The sequence below is a fragment of the Nyctereutes procyonoides genome, unplaced genomic scaffold (assembly GCF_905146905.1).
Source record: "Nyctereutes procyonoides isolate TBG_1078 unplaced genomic scaffold, NYPRO_anot_genome, whole genome shotgun sequence".
In the NCBI taxonomy this organism is placed as follows: Eukaryota; Metazoa; Chordata; class Mammalia; order Carnivora; family Canidae; genus Nyctereutes; species Nyctereutes procyonoides.
The window spans coordinates 22,010,690-22,025,166 of NW_026575035.1; the positions used below are offsets into that span (position 1 = coordinate 22,010,690).

The window sequence follows — 14,477 nt, forward strand, 5'->3', positions numbered from 1 at the left end:
TCTCATAGAGTTCTTATATGTGTTAATGAATTAATATACACAGAGCTTCTATAAAGCTGTCATCATCAAGACAGTATGATACTGGCACAAAAACAGACACATAGATCAATAGAACAGAATAGAGAACCCAGAAATGGGCCCTCAACTCTATGGTCAACTAATCTTTGACAAAACAGGAAAGAATATCCACTGGAAAAAAGACAGTCTCTTCAATAAGTGGTATTGGGAAAACTGGACAGCCACATGCAGAAGAATAAAATTGCACCATTTTCTTACACCATACACAAAAATAAACTCAAAATGGATGAAAGATCTGAATATGAGATAGAAATCCATCAAAATCATAGAGAACACATATAGCAACCTTTCAGCTCTTGGCTGTAGCAACTTCTTGCTAGACACATCTCAAAGGCAAGGGAAACAAAAGCAAAAATGAACTACTGGGACTTTATCAAGATAAAATGCTTATTGCACAACAAAGGAAATACTCCACAAAACCAAAAGACAACCTACAGAATGGGAGAAGATATTTACAAATGTCTTATCAGATAAAGGGCTAATATCCAAAATCTATAAAGAATGTATCAATCTCAATACCCAAAAAACAAATAATCCAGTCAAGAAATGAGCAGAAGGGGATCCCTGGGTGGCGCAGCGGTTTGGCGCCTGCCTTTGGCCCAGGGCGATCCTGAAAACCCGGGATCGAATCCCACGTCGGGCTCCCGGTGCATGGAGCCTGCTTCTCCCTCTGCCTGTGTCTTTGCCTCTCTCTGTCTCTCTCTGTCTCTCTCTCTCTCTCTGTGACTATCATAAATAAATAAAAATTAAAAAAAAAGAAATGAGCAGAAGACATGAACAGATATTTCTCCAAAAAAGACATACAAATGGCCAATAGACACATGAAAAAATGCTCAACATCACTCAGCATCAGAGAAATACAAGGCAAAACCACAATGAGATACCATATCACACCAGTCAGAATGGCTAAAATTAACAAGTGAGGAAATGACAGGTATTGGAGAGGATGCAGAGAAAAGGGAACCCTCTTACATTGCTGGTGGGAATGCAAGCTTGTTCAGCCACTCTGGAAAACAGTATGGAGGTTCCTCAAAAAGTTAAAAATAGAGCTACCGTACAACCCAGAAATTGCACTACTAGATATTTACCACAAGATATAAATGTAGTGATCTGAAGGGACACTTGCTCCCCAATGTTTATAGGAGTAATGTTCACAATAACTAAACTATGGAGAAAGCCCAAATGTCCATAAACAGATGAAGGGGTAAAGAAGATGCAATACACACACACACACACACACACACACACACACACACAATGGAATATTACTCAGCTATCAAAAATGAAATCTTACCATTTGCAATGATGTGGATTAAACCAGAGGTTATTATGCTAAGCAAAGTATATCAATCAGAGAAAGACAATTACCATATGATCTCATTCATATGTGGAATTTAAGAAACAAAACAGAGGGTCTTAGGGGAAGGGAGAGAAAAATAAAATAAGACGAAATCAGAGAGGGAGACAAACCATAAGAGACTCTTAACTACAGGGAACAAACTGAGGGTTGCTGGGGAGGAGGGGGGATGGGGTAAGTGGGTGATGGGCATTAAGGAGGGCACTGGTAATGAGCACTGGGTGTTATATGCAACTGATGAATCACTAAACTCTACCTCTGAAGCTAATGATACACTATATGTTAATTGAATTTAATAATAATAATAATAATAATATAATAATAATAAATATATACACAGAGCTTTTGGAGCAGTCTCTGCCCATTGTGAGCACTACATCATTTCCTTTATCACAGTATGGGTTGGCTCTGTGGAGCCGTTTCCCAGCCCAGAGGATGACTTGTGCTGACGTCATCCATTTTGAGTTTGCTCTCTGGAATGATCAAGGGCTGGGCTAGCAAATAGCTTAATGAGGAAGTGAAACAGATAAAGCTACATTAAAAATCATAGTTATATAATTATGTAACAAATACTACATATTGATTTATATATAGCTATGTAATAAATACTACATATTGATGTATGCTATACGCACACACACTTTTAAATTTTTTGTTGTGGCAAAGTATGCATAAAACTTACCATTTAAAATGTGCAGTTCAGTGGCATTAAGTAGATTCACACTGTTGTGTAATCAACACAATTGCCCATCTCCAGATTTTTTCATCATCTCCATCATAAAACTATACTCAGTAAAGAGCACCTTCCATTCCTCCCTTCTCCTAGTCCCAAGTAACCACCATTGTACTTCCTGTCTCCATGAATTTGACTATTCTAAGTACTTCACATAAGTGGAACCATATTTTATGTTTAGATCTATAGGTTGAACGCCAGGAACTGTACGAGTTAGAGGTTATCCACATGTTACACTCCCATTTTTTTCCTTTCTTCTTTTTCTTTCTCTTCTTCATTTTAAAAATAAACTTTCTTCTTTTTTTCATGTAGAAAAAAGGGCCCTCCAAATCTAGGGAGGAAGAGGTACATAGACTTTGGGGCAGGGAGACAGTGGCAGAGAAGTACAAGCCTCAGAAAAGAGGAAGAATAGGAAATAATTAGGACATGAAAATTGTTCTATAAAAAGAGTAGTAACTCACTTAGAGTCTTATCTCCTTGCTGATTGAAGTGACTTAGACTGTGTGTCCATGTCTAATCCAGTTTTGTGACAGGGCAGATATAACTCAACTGATTTGCTTTGGCTACTCTCGGCCTACCCTTAGAACAGAGGCTAGGGCCGTCTGCCCAAATCCCATGGCAGGGAAATTCAGGATCCTTTAAAAATGACTGGGAGGTGGGTAACCATTAGTAATATCCTCTATGGTAGTGCATGGCTTCTTAACATGAAAAAAATGTGTATTCTATTTCATAGGGCAATTTAAGGAATATGAAGTCAGAGCTTAAAATACCCCCAGTCCAACTGGCCCTGTTTTGATTCAAGGGCTGACTTGAGAGCCTTGCCCCCTGATTATGATGGGACTCTGATAAGAGTGTTGGATCTGGTTTGTTTATTTATTTATTTATTTATTTAAAGATTTTATTTATTTATTCATGAGAGACACACAGAGATAGAGACATAGGCAGAGGGAGAAGCAGGCTCTCCGCAGGGAGCCTGATGTGGGACTCAAGTCCAGGACCCTGGGATCAAGAGCCAAGCCAAAGGCAGACACTCAATCACTGACCCACCCAGGTGTCCCTGGATCTAGTTTTAAAAGACTCACATTATGGCTCTCTTAATAAAAAAAGTCTGCTCTGAGAAGCCGGTTGTAGGCTCCAAGCTTTAGAGGCACCATATTTCACTAATACCAAAAGGCACACAGTAGTATGTGGACCTCCACGGGTTCTCTTGGCCTGGGTCCTGCAAATGGTAAGTAGGGCAGGCCATGGATTCATGAAACTCTCTTGATCTCTGCCCACGTGTAAGATAGGGCTGTCAGACATCTTCCTGGGGCATCAGGTAGACCAACCGAGGTAGCTAGCTATCTGGTGGTAGGCTGAAGGAAGCAGATATGAATTGCTACAATTTACAGTTGTTGCTATATTCTCTGAAATGATATTGATTGCTTTTTTCCAAGTGCCAAAATATTTAGTTTTGATTACAGGTGGTTTTTGTTTTGTTTTGTTTTTAATGAGTCATGGCTCACATTTTCAACTAGAGTAGGTTACTTTACTTTCTTCTAGGGTGGATGAGAGAGGTGCATTTTTTAAAATTTGCCATGTTGCAGGCTTCCAGATTCAAAACCTAAAAAATTATTTAAAAGAGAAATTAGGGGATCCCTGGGTGGCTCAGCAGTTTAGCGCCTGCCTTTGGCCCAGGGCGCGATCCTGGAGTCCCAGGATTGAGTCCCAGGTTGGGCTCCCGGTGTGGAGCCTGCTTCTCCCTCCTCCTGTGTCTCTGTCTCTGTCTCTGTCTCTGTCTCTGTCTCTCTCTATGTCTATCATGAATAAATAAATTTAAAAAAATTAAAAGAGAAATTAAGGGATGCCTGGGTGGCTCAGTGGTTGAGTGTCTGCCTTTAGCTCAGGGCATGGTCCCGGGGTTCTGGGATCGAGTCCCACATCTGGCTTCCCTTGAGGAGCCTCCTTCTCCCTTTGCCTATGTCTCTACCTCTTTTTCTGTGTCTCTCATGAATAAATAAATAAAATCTTAAAAAAAATAAAAAAATAAAAAGAAATTAAAATAAAAAAGTTTAATGTGTAGACTTATGATCATTTAAAAAGCAGTACATGGTAAAATTTGATCTTTAAAACTCTCTTTTCATGTACAAACAGTAAAAAATCTGACAGAGCTAGGCTGGAAAGTAAACTCAAAATTAGCACTTTGATATCAATAAAATGGACATGCAAAAATCTTACTCATTTTTTATTATTGTTTTCATCAATAGAATAGAAAAAGTAAGTTTATCATTCAGATAAACTTGCACGGATAAAAGTTTTTCAGATATGGTAAAAATATTTATGTAAAGACTTTCCTGGCCAAATGTATTTGGGGCATATGTAGTGTTTTGTAATGCTGGCTGGGTGTTGCCTTTCTCGTAGACAGAAAGGAGAAGTCAATGGATTTGTGAGCATGAGTAGAGAGAGGAAGTATTCGTAAGAGCTCAGGGCAGAAGTCAGAGATTCAAGAATTGTATGTGCTGTTCTTGATTTTGAAACTAACTGATCACGTGATTGTGGGTCAATCTCAATTTCTATAAATGGAAAGATTAGATGATGCTACAAATCCTTGCCATATATTGGATGGAGTAACTTGTAAGAAGAATTTCTTGCCATCTTCCTACAAAAATAAAAGGACAATGACAACCTAACTATTTTAGCTAAGGACACAAAAGGCTGTGATTAATGCAGGGTTTTTACAATTTAGCAGAGTTGTTTTGCTCAATGCTTCAACTCAAAGAAGCGGTCCAGAATCTGTCCTAGAATAGTGCGAAGGGTCTGCAGGTAAGTAGGGCAGAGAGTCACAGGGGCTCAGAGAAGGGACTAGTCCATAGAGGGTGGCAAGAGGGGACAGGAAGGCAAGGGAGTGACAAGGAAGGCTTCTGAGCTCACAGAGCTAGGTTGAGTTGGTTTTAGTCAGATGACTACTATGGATTAGGGATATGTCTTAGCTGAGGGAATGGCCTATGCAAAAGCTGGAACTGAACTGTAGGGTCAGGGCTGGATGGTAGGGTGAGGGGAGAGTGAGTGGCGTGGATGGGAGCTGAGCAAGAGGGGGCTGGCTGTGCGAGCTTCTAGGCCGTGGGAAGGCATTTGAGCTTTATTATGAGGGCAGCATGAGGGAAGACTCCAGAGTGATATCCAGGGTTTTCTCTTGGGCACATAGAAGGAGGCAATAGCCATTAAAATGTTTTAAAGTTGGGAGAGATGTGACCAGATCTGGAACTTAGAAAGCCTTGCTCTGGCTGCCAAATTAGAAGACAGGTTGATGGGAACAGCTCTGGAGTCAGAAATAAGTTAGGAGGCTGCTGTAGTGATTGATGCTAGAGATGAGGATGGTCTGAACTAGGATATAACTAGTAGAGAAAAGATGATTCACTAATTATCTAGAAATTTGAAATTTTTACCTAGGAGTTATGAACAAAAAGTCAAAATTTATTTGGTCAACCAAATGGCCATTGTAGCCTTCATGGCTTGGTTACTGTGTAGTATTCATTGCCATATAACTAATTATCCTCAAACTCAGCAGGTTAAAACAACACATATTTACCTCACAGTTTCTGTGGGCCAGGAGTCTGAGTGTAGCTTAGCTGGCTGTCTCTGATTCATGGTGTCTCCTGAGATTGCAGTTAAGCCATTGGCCAAGGCTGTGGTCTCATTGGAAGGCTCCACCGGGGAGGGATATGTTTCCAAGCTCACTCATGTACTTGTTGGTAGGCCTCACTGGCTTGCCACAAGGCCTCTCAACATGGCAGCTGGCTTCCCTTGGGGTGAGCAAACCAAGAGTGAAAAACAGTGCCCAAATGGAAGCCTCAGTCTTTTTGTAACCTAATCTTAGAATTAGACTCTTTCACTTCTGCCAAATTCTATTTGTTTTTCTCCTCACACTAAAGGGGAGGGTATTTACACAAGGGTGTGAAAACCAGGCATGAATCACTGGGAGGCCATTGTAGAGGCTGCTTACTAGTTAGCAATTATATTTCACATTAAAGATATCACTTTAGGTTGTCCATCAGCAAAAATTTCGAAGGTACTATTGCAAAATGATGTAAAATTCCAAAGGGAAGTAATTATGAAGACGCAAGTCATTTTTTAACGTCTCATTCTTGGTGTTAGTAAGAAGCAGTAATGATTATCTGATGACCGTGCAAAGGTCTAGCTCTTCTACCCTTTGAGGCTTTTTACCCACCTTTTCTAGGTCTCTTTTCACGCTATACTGCTTGCCTGATTTATTGTCACATGCTACAGTATAAAATCTCAACTGTTATAGTTGCCCGATAAAATGCAACTAGAAACCATTTCTCTCTAGAGAGAACTCTGCTACCAAATGATGAGACTGTCGCTAGAACCTGATAAGAAATTTTAAAAAAATTAAAGACTCTTTTTGTGAAATTGAATTCTGGGGAAGTGAGCCATGATTGCTTCAAACTGTGGTTTACATTTTCTCTGACAGAAGGGCATGGGACTATCCCAAGGAATGCTGTCTTTCTAGCCCGGTTTTGTGGGTGCAAATAAGTACATGCAATGAATCCATGCAGTGGGGCACAGAGAGAGGAACAAATCACCCAGGGGGCCTGCAATCCCAAAGGGTAGAACTTGAAATACTCTTTATAGCCCACTCTCAGTTCTCCAGGGCTCCAGTGTTTGTCTTGAGGTTGAATCAGAACAGAGCAGGACAACATAGTGATGCTGGCCCCTGCAGGGCTGAGCAGACAGGGATCACAGGATCCACTCTGATCAATGCAGGGGGGTGGCGAGACCTAAGAAGGGGGCCTCAAAGTGCACTCTTTTTAGAGAATATGTCATTGAGATTCTCTGGAGCTGTATATGCATGTATGTGCTTTCATAGTCTTAATAGTTGCGATGTTAATAACCATGACTCTGTAGGGAATATTTGGGTTGTTTTCAAATTTTTCCATATATGCAATGAACATCTCCATATATATGCCTTTCATCCCCATCTCCCCCGCCCCCAAGTATTTCCATAAGGCAGGTCCTCAGGAGTCAGGTAAGCGACAGGGGGTGTATAACCAGGCTAGACTGAGGGCCAAAGATGAAGAGGATGGATCAAGACCATGTCTAGAGGCCAGTCCAATCATATCAGTGTGTAAGGCCCAGGAGGAGCAGCAGATAAGCCCTTAGATCCTGGGGGACACAGGACAAGAAACTATGTATTTAGAACTAGAGATACCTGTTGGAACTTAAATTCTCAAGTTGTAGCTACAGGTTTGGGTTGGCAGTGAGTGCTAGAGTACTCTGAGCTGTTTCAGATTCCATTCCACTGCTTTTGCAAAAGGCACTAATGATGAACAACTACTGAACGAGTGAATTATTTATCGGAACAAGCTAGCATGGGGTGCTATTACTTTTAAATTGCTAACTAATGAGATAAAATCTGGTATCTAAATGTTGTTTTTAACTGGTACCGTGAGTTCCCAAAGTCTAGCAGCGCCTGCAATACTTATTTGTTTAATAAATGACTATTAGGGAGAAGTATATTTCTTGTGTTTGCATACTATTTCCATTTCCTCATGCACATTAATGTTTTAGATGTTTTTTTTCTATTTATTTACTTGAAATCTAGTTTAAAGAAAATGAATTTGAATAAAGGGAGTGTAGGTCTTAAAACTTAAAATAAAACACTTCTTGTGCCCCTTGCCGTGGTGCAGGTTGAGAAGGTATCCTCCAGAATGGCAAATTCTCCAGAGGTCTCATGGAGCCCGAGCTCTTCATCAGCTCCCAGAGAGGGTGTCAGGCTTAAAAGAATTATATCAAATTCATCCAAGATCCGTAGCTAGTCGAGGCTCAGAGACAAGTCACTGTAACAGTTACAATGAAAACCTTCAGCATAGATGTTCACTATTTTTAATCTTAGTTATATTATTGCTATTTTATTTTTAAAGGATTAAAAAATCATGATTATACTCCATTTGGGACAATTAAACTATCATAACCTTAATGTTAGGACTTCCTAAGCTCTTATTTGAAATACTGTAAAAGAAATCTCCATATTTCTAGTTGGAAAGAAGAAGACCTGTGTACTATTTCATTTTATGTCATAAAATGCAAATTTGGTCATTTCCCTTTCCAGCTTAAATTACTCTTTCCCTATCGGCTGAGGATGAAATCTGAATTCCTACACATTTGAGATTTAATTACAGGATACCAAAGCCTCAAAATGAAAGTGTCCTTTTTTATTCTCTAGAAATCTAGATCCGCACTATCTGAACGAAAGTCATCAGCAACTGGCCCCATTGTAGGTACTGAACATACGAAGTGTAGCTGGTACCAGTGAGAGATATTGTGTTTAAAATATACACTGGATATTGAAAACTTAGTGAGAAAGTAAAATAGCTCATTAATAAGGGTTTATATTATTTCCATATTGAAATAATATTTTCAATATAGTCAAATATATTATTAAATTAATTTCACCTTTACCTTTAAATGTGGCCACTAGAATATTTAAAATTATGTTTGTGGCTCATATATTTCTATTGGACAGGGAATCTAGAATATTCTTCACTATTTCCTCAAGGCATCTTGCTTAATTACAGAATGCCTCCTTCATTCAAACCTGGAGAATGAACCTACTCTTTTCTTGCAGAAAGGCGAGTTTTGTCTCACAGAATCTCCAGGAACTGAGTGTCTCTTAGGAAAAGTAAGGAATTGCCCACAGGCTGACACTAACTTGCCTCTCTTGGGTGAGCTCTACCTCCTTAGCTTCTCTCAGATGTGCCTCTGCCTTTGGTCCTCACTGCCATACACACACATCACTGATGTGGATGAGGACCTCCTCCCTTGCATCCTGCTTCCAGTTGGGATAATTCCTGAGTCGGAGAGCTCTCTCGAAGGGAGTTCTTCATCTGGAGCCAGTGGGCACCACAGGGATCAGGGGTAGAACTCAGGCAGTCTGCGAACATGCATGGCAAACATAAAAACAAGGCCCTACCGGTACCGGGGCCCTGCCACCAATAGATATTTTACGTATTTTCATAGAATATTCTAGTTGCAGCTTTCTTGAAATACCACTTACAGGTCTCACTACTTGGAAACTGCAGTAGCTGGTAGACCCTCCGGCGGATTTTATTCAATGTGTTGATTTAAAAAAGCTACACCACGTTCAGGATGCAGTGTGCACTCCTTAGCACAGCACAGGACACCATGCGTACTCTAGCAACTTCACCATTGGTTTGACATCTACTGATGCCTAAATAGACTCTGCGTGCTTTTGCCTTTGTGGCTTCTAAATGCTGTTCCATTCTTGGAATGTCTTGTCCTGATTTGTCAATCTGTGATGACTTCCCATGCTGTTCAAAGGGCGGCCTTCTCATGTTACACAGGGCTCCGTGTCACGTCTCGGCTCCACGGGAGGGACCAGTCTGGGTCTTGTTCCCTCTCTACCCACTCCACTGTTTCTGAGTGTGGTATCTAGCACTGTTTCCGGTAGTAAATAGACAGACTTTTTTATAGGAGTACACAAATATTAAAAGGGAGAGTGATATTTCATTTACAGTAATATTTGAAATTGTTTTTCATATACATTTTAAGTTAAAGAATTAGACGAGTTAAAAAAAAAACCTGACCCCACACATTGACACAGACATGGAGATGTTCTGTTGGAAGCAGACAACTGCCTGAAGTCTGGGCAGCCCAGGCCTGGCTGACGTCTTGCTTCTGCCTGGTTGGGCTGTGATCTGGGCAGATGAGGGCTTAGGGAGCGTTTTGTGTTGTTTCTTAGACCCCCCTACTGCCTCTAAAATTCACCCACGTCTACTGAGTAGGATAGCCTGACATAAGACATTGATATTTGGAAAATGAGTGAACTGTACACAAAAATTTTTGATGCTAGTTTTTCAATCGTTTTCTATGTCACAAAAAGTTAAACAATGAAAGTTGCTATCTTAAGATAATGTACTTTCTAGCAATAAATCAAAATCTAAGTGGATATTTTCTAGGAAATCATAGATTATTTTTTTTATTTTTATTTATTTTTTTATTTATTTTATTTATTTTTGAAATCATAGATTATTAAAAAACCTTATGAAAGAAAACATTGAAAAGAGGCTTTTAAAAAATGCTACAATGAAAATATCTTGCTTGAAAAAGTATCAGGCCCAGTTTTCCTGGAGTTCTAACCAAGGGTTCAATGAAGGGATAATGCTAATATTATTTAGGACCCAGAAAAAAAAATGGAAGCATTTCCAAAGCTTCTGCCAGAATAGTCTAACTCTGATACCAAAACCAGGTAAGGTGCACGAGAACCAAACATAGAGCAAACTTACCAAGTGAAATCTAGTAGTGAACTAAAATAACACATTATAATAAAGTAGGATTTAATGATAAATGCCCATATGGTTGAATAATTTGAAATTTTAAGAGTAATTTAATACTTTATTAGATTAAACAAGAAAAAAAAAACTCCAGGATAAAGTACTATCTCTAATTATAAGGCAAGCTCTAACATTTAATAGAAACGCTTCTAACTTTTCATTGTAAAATAAAAAGCAAGGAGTAAGTGCCAGTATCATAATATTCTTGGCAGTTCTAACCAATATAATAAGAAAAGGATAAGAATTAAAAGGTATACATACTGGCAAAAAGAAAAACTGGCAAATAGAAAAACTATGTGGATGTGGATGTCATGACTGCCGATCAAATCGAAGTGAATCAGTTAATAACAGAACTATTAAAAAGAGCTCAGTGGGATGACTGGAGGTAAGAGAGTAAAAGTATTGTTATGTGCAAACAATACCTCCAGTAGAAAATGTAACAATAAAAAAGATCCTCATTCAAAATTAAAAGTGTGAAATATCAAGCAATAAACTTGGCAAAAATATGCAAGATGTATACAATTAAAATAACGAAGGCTTTACAGAAAGAGAAGACCAGAAAGGTACATATATTTTAGTCTTTGGATAGATTCAATGTTGTGACATAGTTTTCCTAAACTGAAAGCCTAAAATCCTAAAGGGGATTTTAAAAATAGAACTGACAAATTCAAGCTCACTTGAAAAAGTAAAAAATGCTCAGGAAGAGCCAAGAAAAATCTGAAAGCTTAATGATGGGGGAATTTGTGACTATTAAGGCATACAATGAAAACTACAGTATTTAAAACATATGGCACAGGAGTGGACAAGTGATCGATGGAACAAAAAGAATTCTAGACACAGAATTCTCACACATACACACAAAAACAGAGAAAGTTTAGTTCTTTCACTAGAAAATGGTGAAAAAATCAGATGCCTAAAACATATGCATTTGAATAATAAATATATATGAAAACTGCTCATCCCTCACTAATAATCAGGACCTGCAAATTAAGATAACTTTATTGTTGATTGGTTGGTAACACTAATTAATTAAAGATTTTATTTATTTATTCATGAGAAATAGAGACAGAAACACAGGCAGAGGGAGAAGCAGGCTCCCTGCAGGGAGCCCAATGTGGGACTTGATCCTCGGACTCCTGGATCACACGTGCTCAACCGCTGAGCTACCCAGGCATCCCAAGAAGTTTTGCAATTTAACAAAAGAAAAAAGAGAGTTGGATTAGAATAAGGGCTGCTAGCTTCCTCACTTGTGTTTTATCTGAAGCAGTTCCAGCAGCTTTACTTTGCATCCATTTTATGTATTTGGCTTCTTGGTAAGATTTTATTTGAACATAGGAGCTGCACAATAAAGTTCTTTTGAGCACTAATAATCTATTAATAAGTCTATAAATGTTATATTTGTGTGTGATTAGTGGAGAGGAATATTTTAATGTTGACTAGGCTTCCTGTTCTTCTCATAAAAGGTTATGTATGTTCAGAAAGATAAATTAGTTTTAACATTAACAATATATATAAGAGGGACGCCTGGGTGGCTCAGTGGCTGAGTGCCTCCCTTCGGCCCAGGGTGTGATCCTGGGGTCCTAGGACTGAGTCCCACATCAGGCTCCCTGCAGGGAGCCTGCCTCTCCCTCTGCCTGTGTCTCTGCCTCTCTCTCTGCGTCTCTCGTGAATAAATACATAAAATTAAAAAAAAAAAAAGAAAAAAACTATATATAAGAAAACGTATTGTGGAATAAAGGAATGCATGAAAAATTAAGGGACACAAACTAAAAAAACTGGTGATTTTGTAAATCTGCTTTTACTCCTCCACCTATCTCAGTGGCTAAGTTCTAGAGGCCACATGTTTATGACCAATGCTGCCATTAATTTAAAAATGATGACAAATCTATGACACATATATTAATGTTTCATGATGAGAAAGTATAAAAACAAAGAACACTGACAGACTTTGATGTTGTAAGTCAATAAAAGAATTAACCCTTCACGACTGGTTCTATTACTTCTGTTACACGACAATCGGGCGGGCACACAGTGTGAAGTTTCAAGACACAGCAGTTAGCACTGCTTCTTTATTCTCCAACAAAGTTGTTCTTATCTAATAGTTATTCTTTCCAGTACTTACTGGAAATTCCCCCAATTTAGTTCAATACTCCTAGCTCCATCCCAGCCTAAACCATGTTTTGTTTAATATTTAACATGATCACATTAGTTAAAGATCTCAGATCCTTGATAGTCAGAGTACTATGTCCGTGTCTTTTTATCTGCCTGTACAATTAACTGAATACGCTTTTTTAGATGAATAATTAAGCAACACACATTCTTCCTTTCATTGCCATTTTAATAGAAAAAATATAAACCCCAATGTTACAAAATATAGCTCACTCTATAAAATAAAAAGATGTTAAAAAGTAAATTCCAGATGGAGCAAAGACACAAAAATAGTAAAATTCTAGAAAAAAGCTTAGACAAATATATTTGTATTCTGGGAATGGTAAAGATTTTTCAAAAAATCATAAACCCAGACAGAAGCAACAAAGAAAAAGACTGGTAAGTCTGACTACATAAAAATTTAAAAATTTATGTATGGCAAATAAAAAAGTCACAAAACAAGCAAAAGCCAATAAAAAACTGGAAAAACATATTTGCAACACCCAGTGAAGACAAAGGCTCTTTAATTTATGAAGAATTCATGCATATTATTAAGAAAAAGGTAATAATTCAAAAGACAAATTGATGAAAGATAGGAATAGTCAGTTTAAAAGGGGAAAACTATAAGAACAAAATATATGAAAATATGCTCAAATCTCATTCATAATTAAAGAATACATACAAATAATAAGATACTATTTTTCTGACACATGAGATAATAAAATTAAAATGCCTGATGATGCCCATAATAGTTGATAGTTGCAAAAAATTGCAAACAGCCCAATAGTGTATCTAGAAAAAAATACAAGATAGCCATGAAAAGGTATGAGGTAGATCTGCATGTATGTAAGGACATGGAAAGGTCTTCAAGAAATACCTGTAAAAATGTACATAGTTTTAAAAAAAGATTCATTAAGCAAAAAAAAGGAAGGAGTATTGAACAGTGCATCAATTAGAGGGAAAAAAGTGTATTAAAGTATACTGCAATTCCTTTTCTGCCTTCCAAAGGAAATATAAAATACTGTTGGTTGTAGTTATCTTTAGGGAAATGAATAAAGGGTACGTCTAGGGGGTGTGAGAGTTTTACTTTTTATTTTGTACCCTTTGGAACTGTTTATGTTTCTTCCCTTAGAGGTTTAACATTATTTATTTCAGCAGGGGTCAAATGGATGGATAGACTATAGCTCATAGCTCATTCATTGTTTTCTTATATCTCTATGTTAGAAAAAACACAGTAATTGTTTTTTTTATTCACACAAAGATGTTAAACCAAAACGTGTAATTACAAAAAAAAAAATGGACACACACAGACATATATACACATTGTCTGACAGTAAGCACAGGGAAAGCTTACCTTTTCCATTTCAGACACTTACTATCCTACTGTATAATATACAGAAGTAACATTGTCCAAAGATGTCAAAGCACTTCATTCATATTCCTTGATCTACTGTAAGTTTCCATTTCATATGGTGATATAAGATCATGAGTACAAAATATCAGTGAATACAGAAAGAAATTCCAAGGGCCTCATCTGCATAGTGTTCTGGCCACACATAAACTTTTTGTCCCGTACCACCTCACAGTTATGATTCAGGTGCTGATCTTCGAATCAGGTCCCCAAAATAAGCAGTGATTGTCTTCAGTTTATTATTAAGAAAGTTTTGTTCTATTTCCACTTGCCCTCCAGGTCCAGCTAAGGATGCCACCTAAAAAAAAAATGAATGAAGAAAGTCTTACAGAACATAAGCATGATTTCAAAATAAATCTTTTATTTATATGCTTTATCAAATAGGATGACTCTAGCTTT

General features: G+C 37.9%; 1 protein-coding gene across 2 annotated transcripts in view; it reads right to left on the reverse strand.

The window, feature by feature from the left end:
* Positions 1-13,883: 13,883 nt before the first annotated feature.
* TGS1 (trimethylguanosine synthase 1) overlaps positions 13,884-14,477 on the reverse strand; it is a 39,707-nt gene continuing 39,113 nt past the window's right edge. For both annotated transcript variants that reach the window (XM_055318147.1, XM_055318146.1), the window contains exon 13: positions 13,884-14,376. In XM_055318147.1, the coding sequence (XP_055174122.1) occupies positions 14,254-14,376 (123 nt within the window). In that variant the 3' untranslated portion in view covers positions 13,884-14,253. The remainder of the gene's footprint in view (positions 14,377-14,477) is intronic.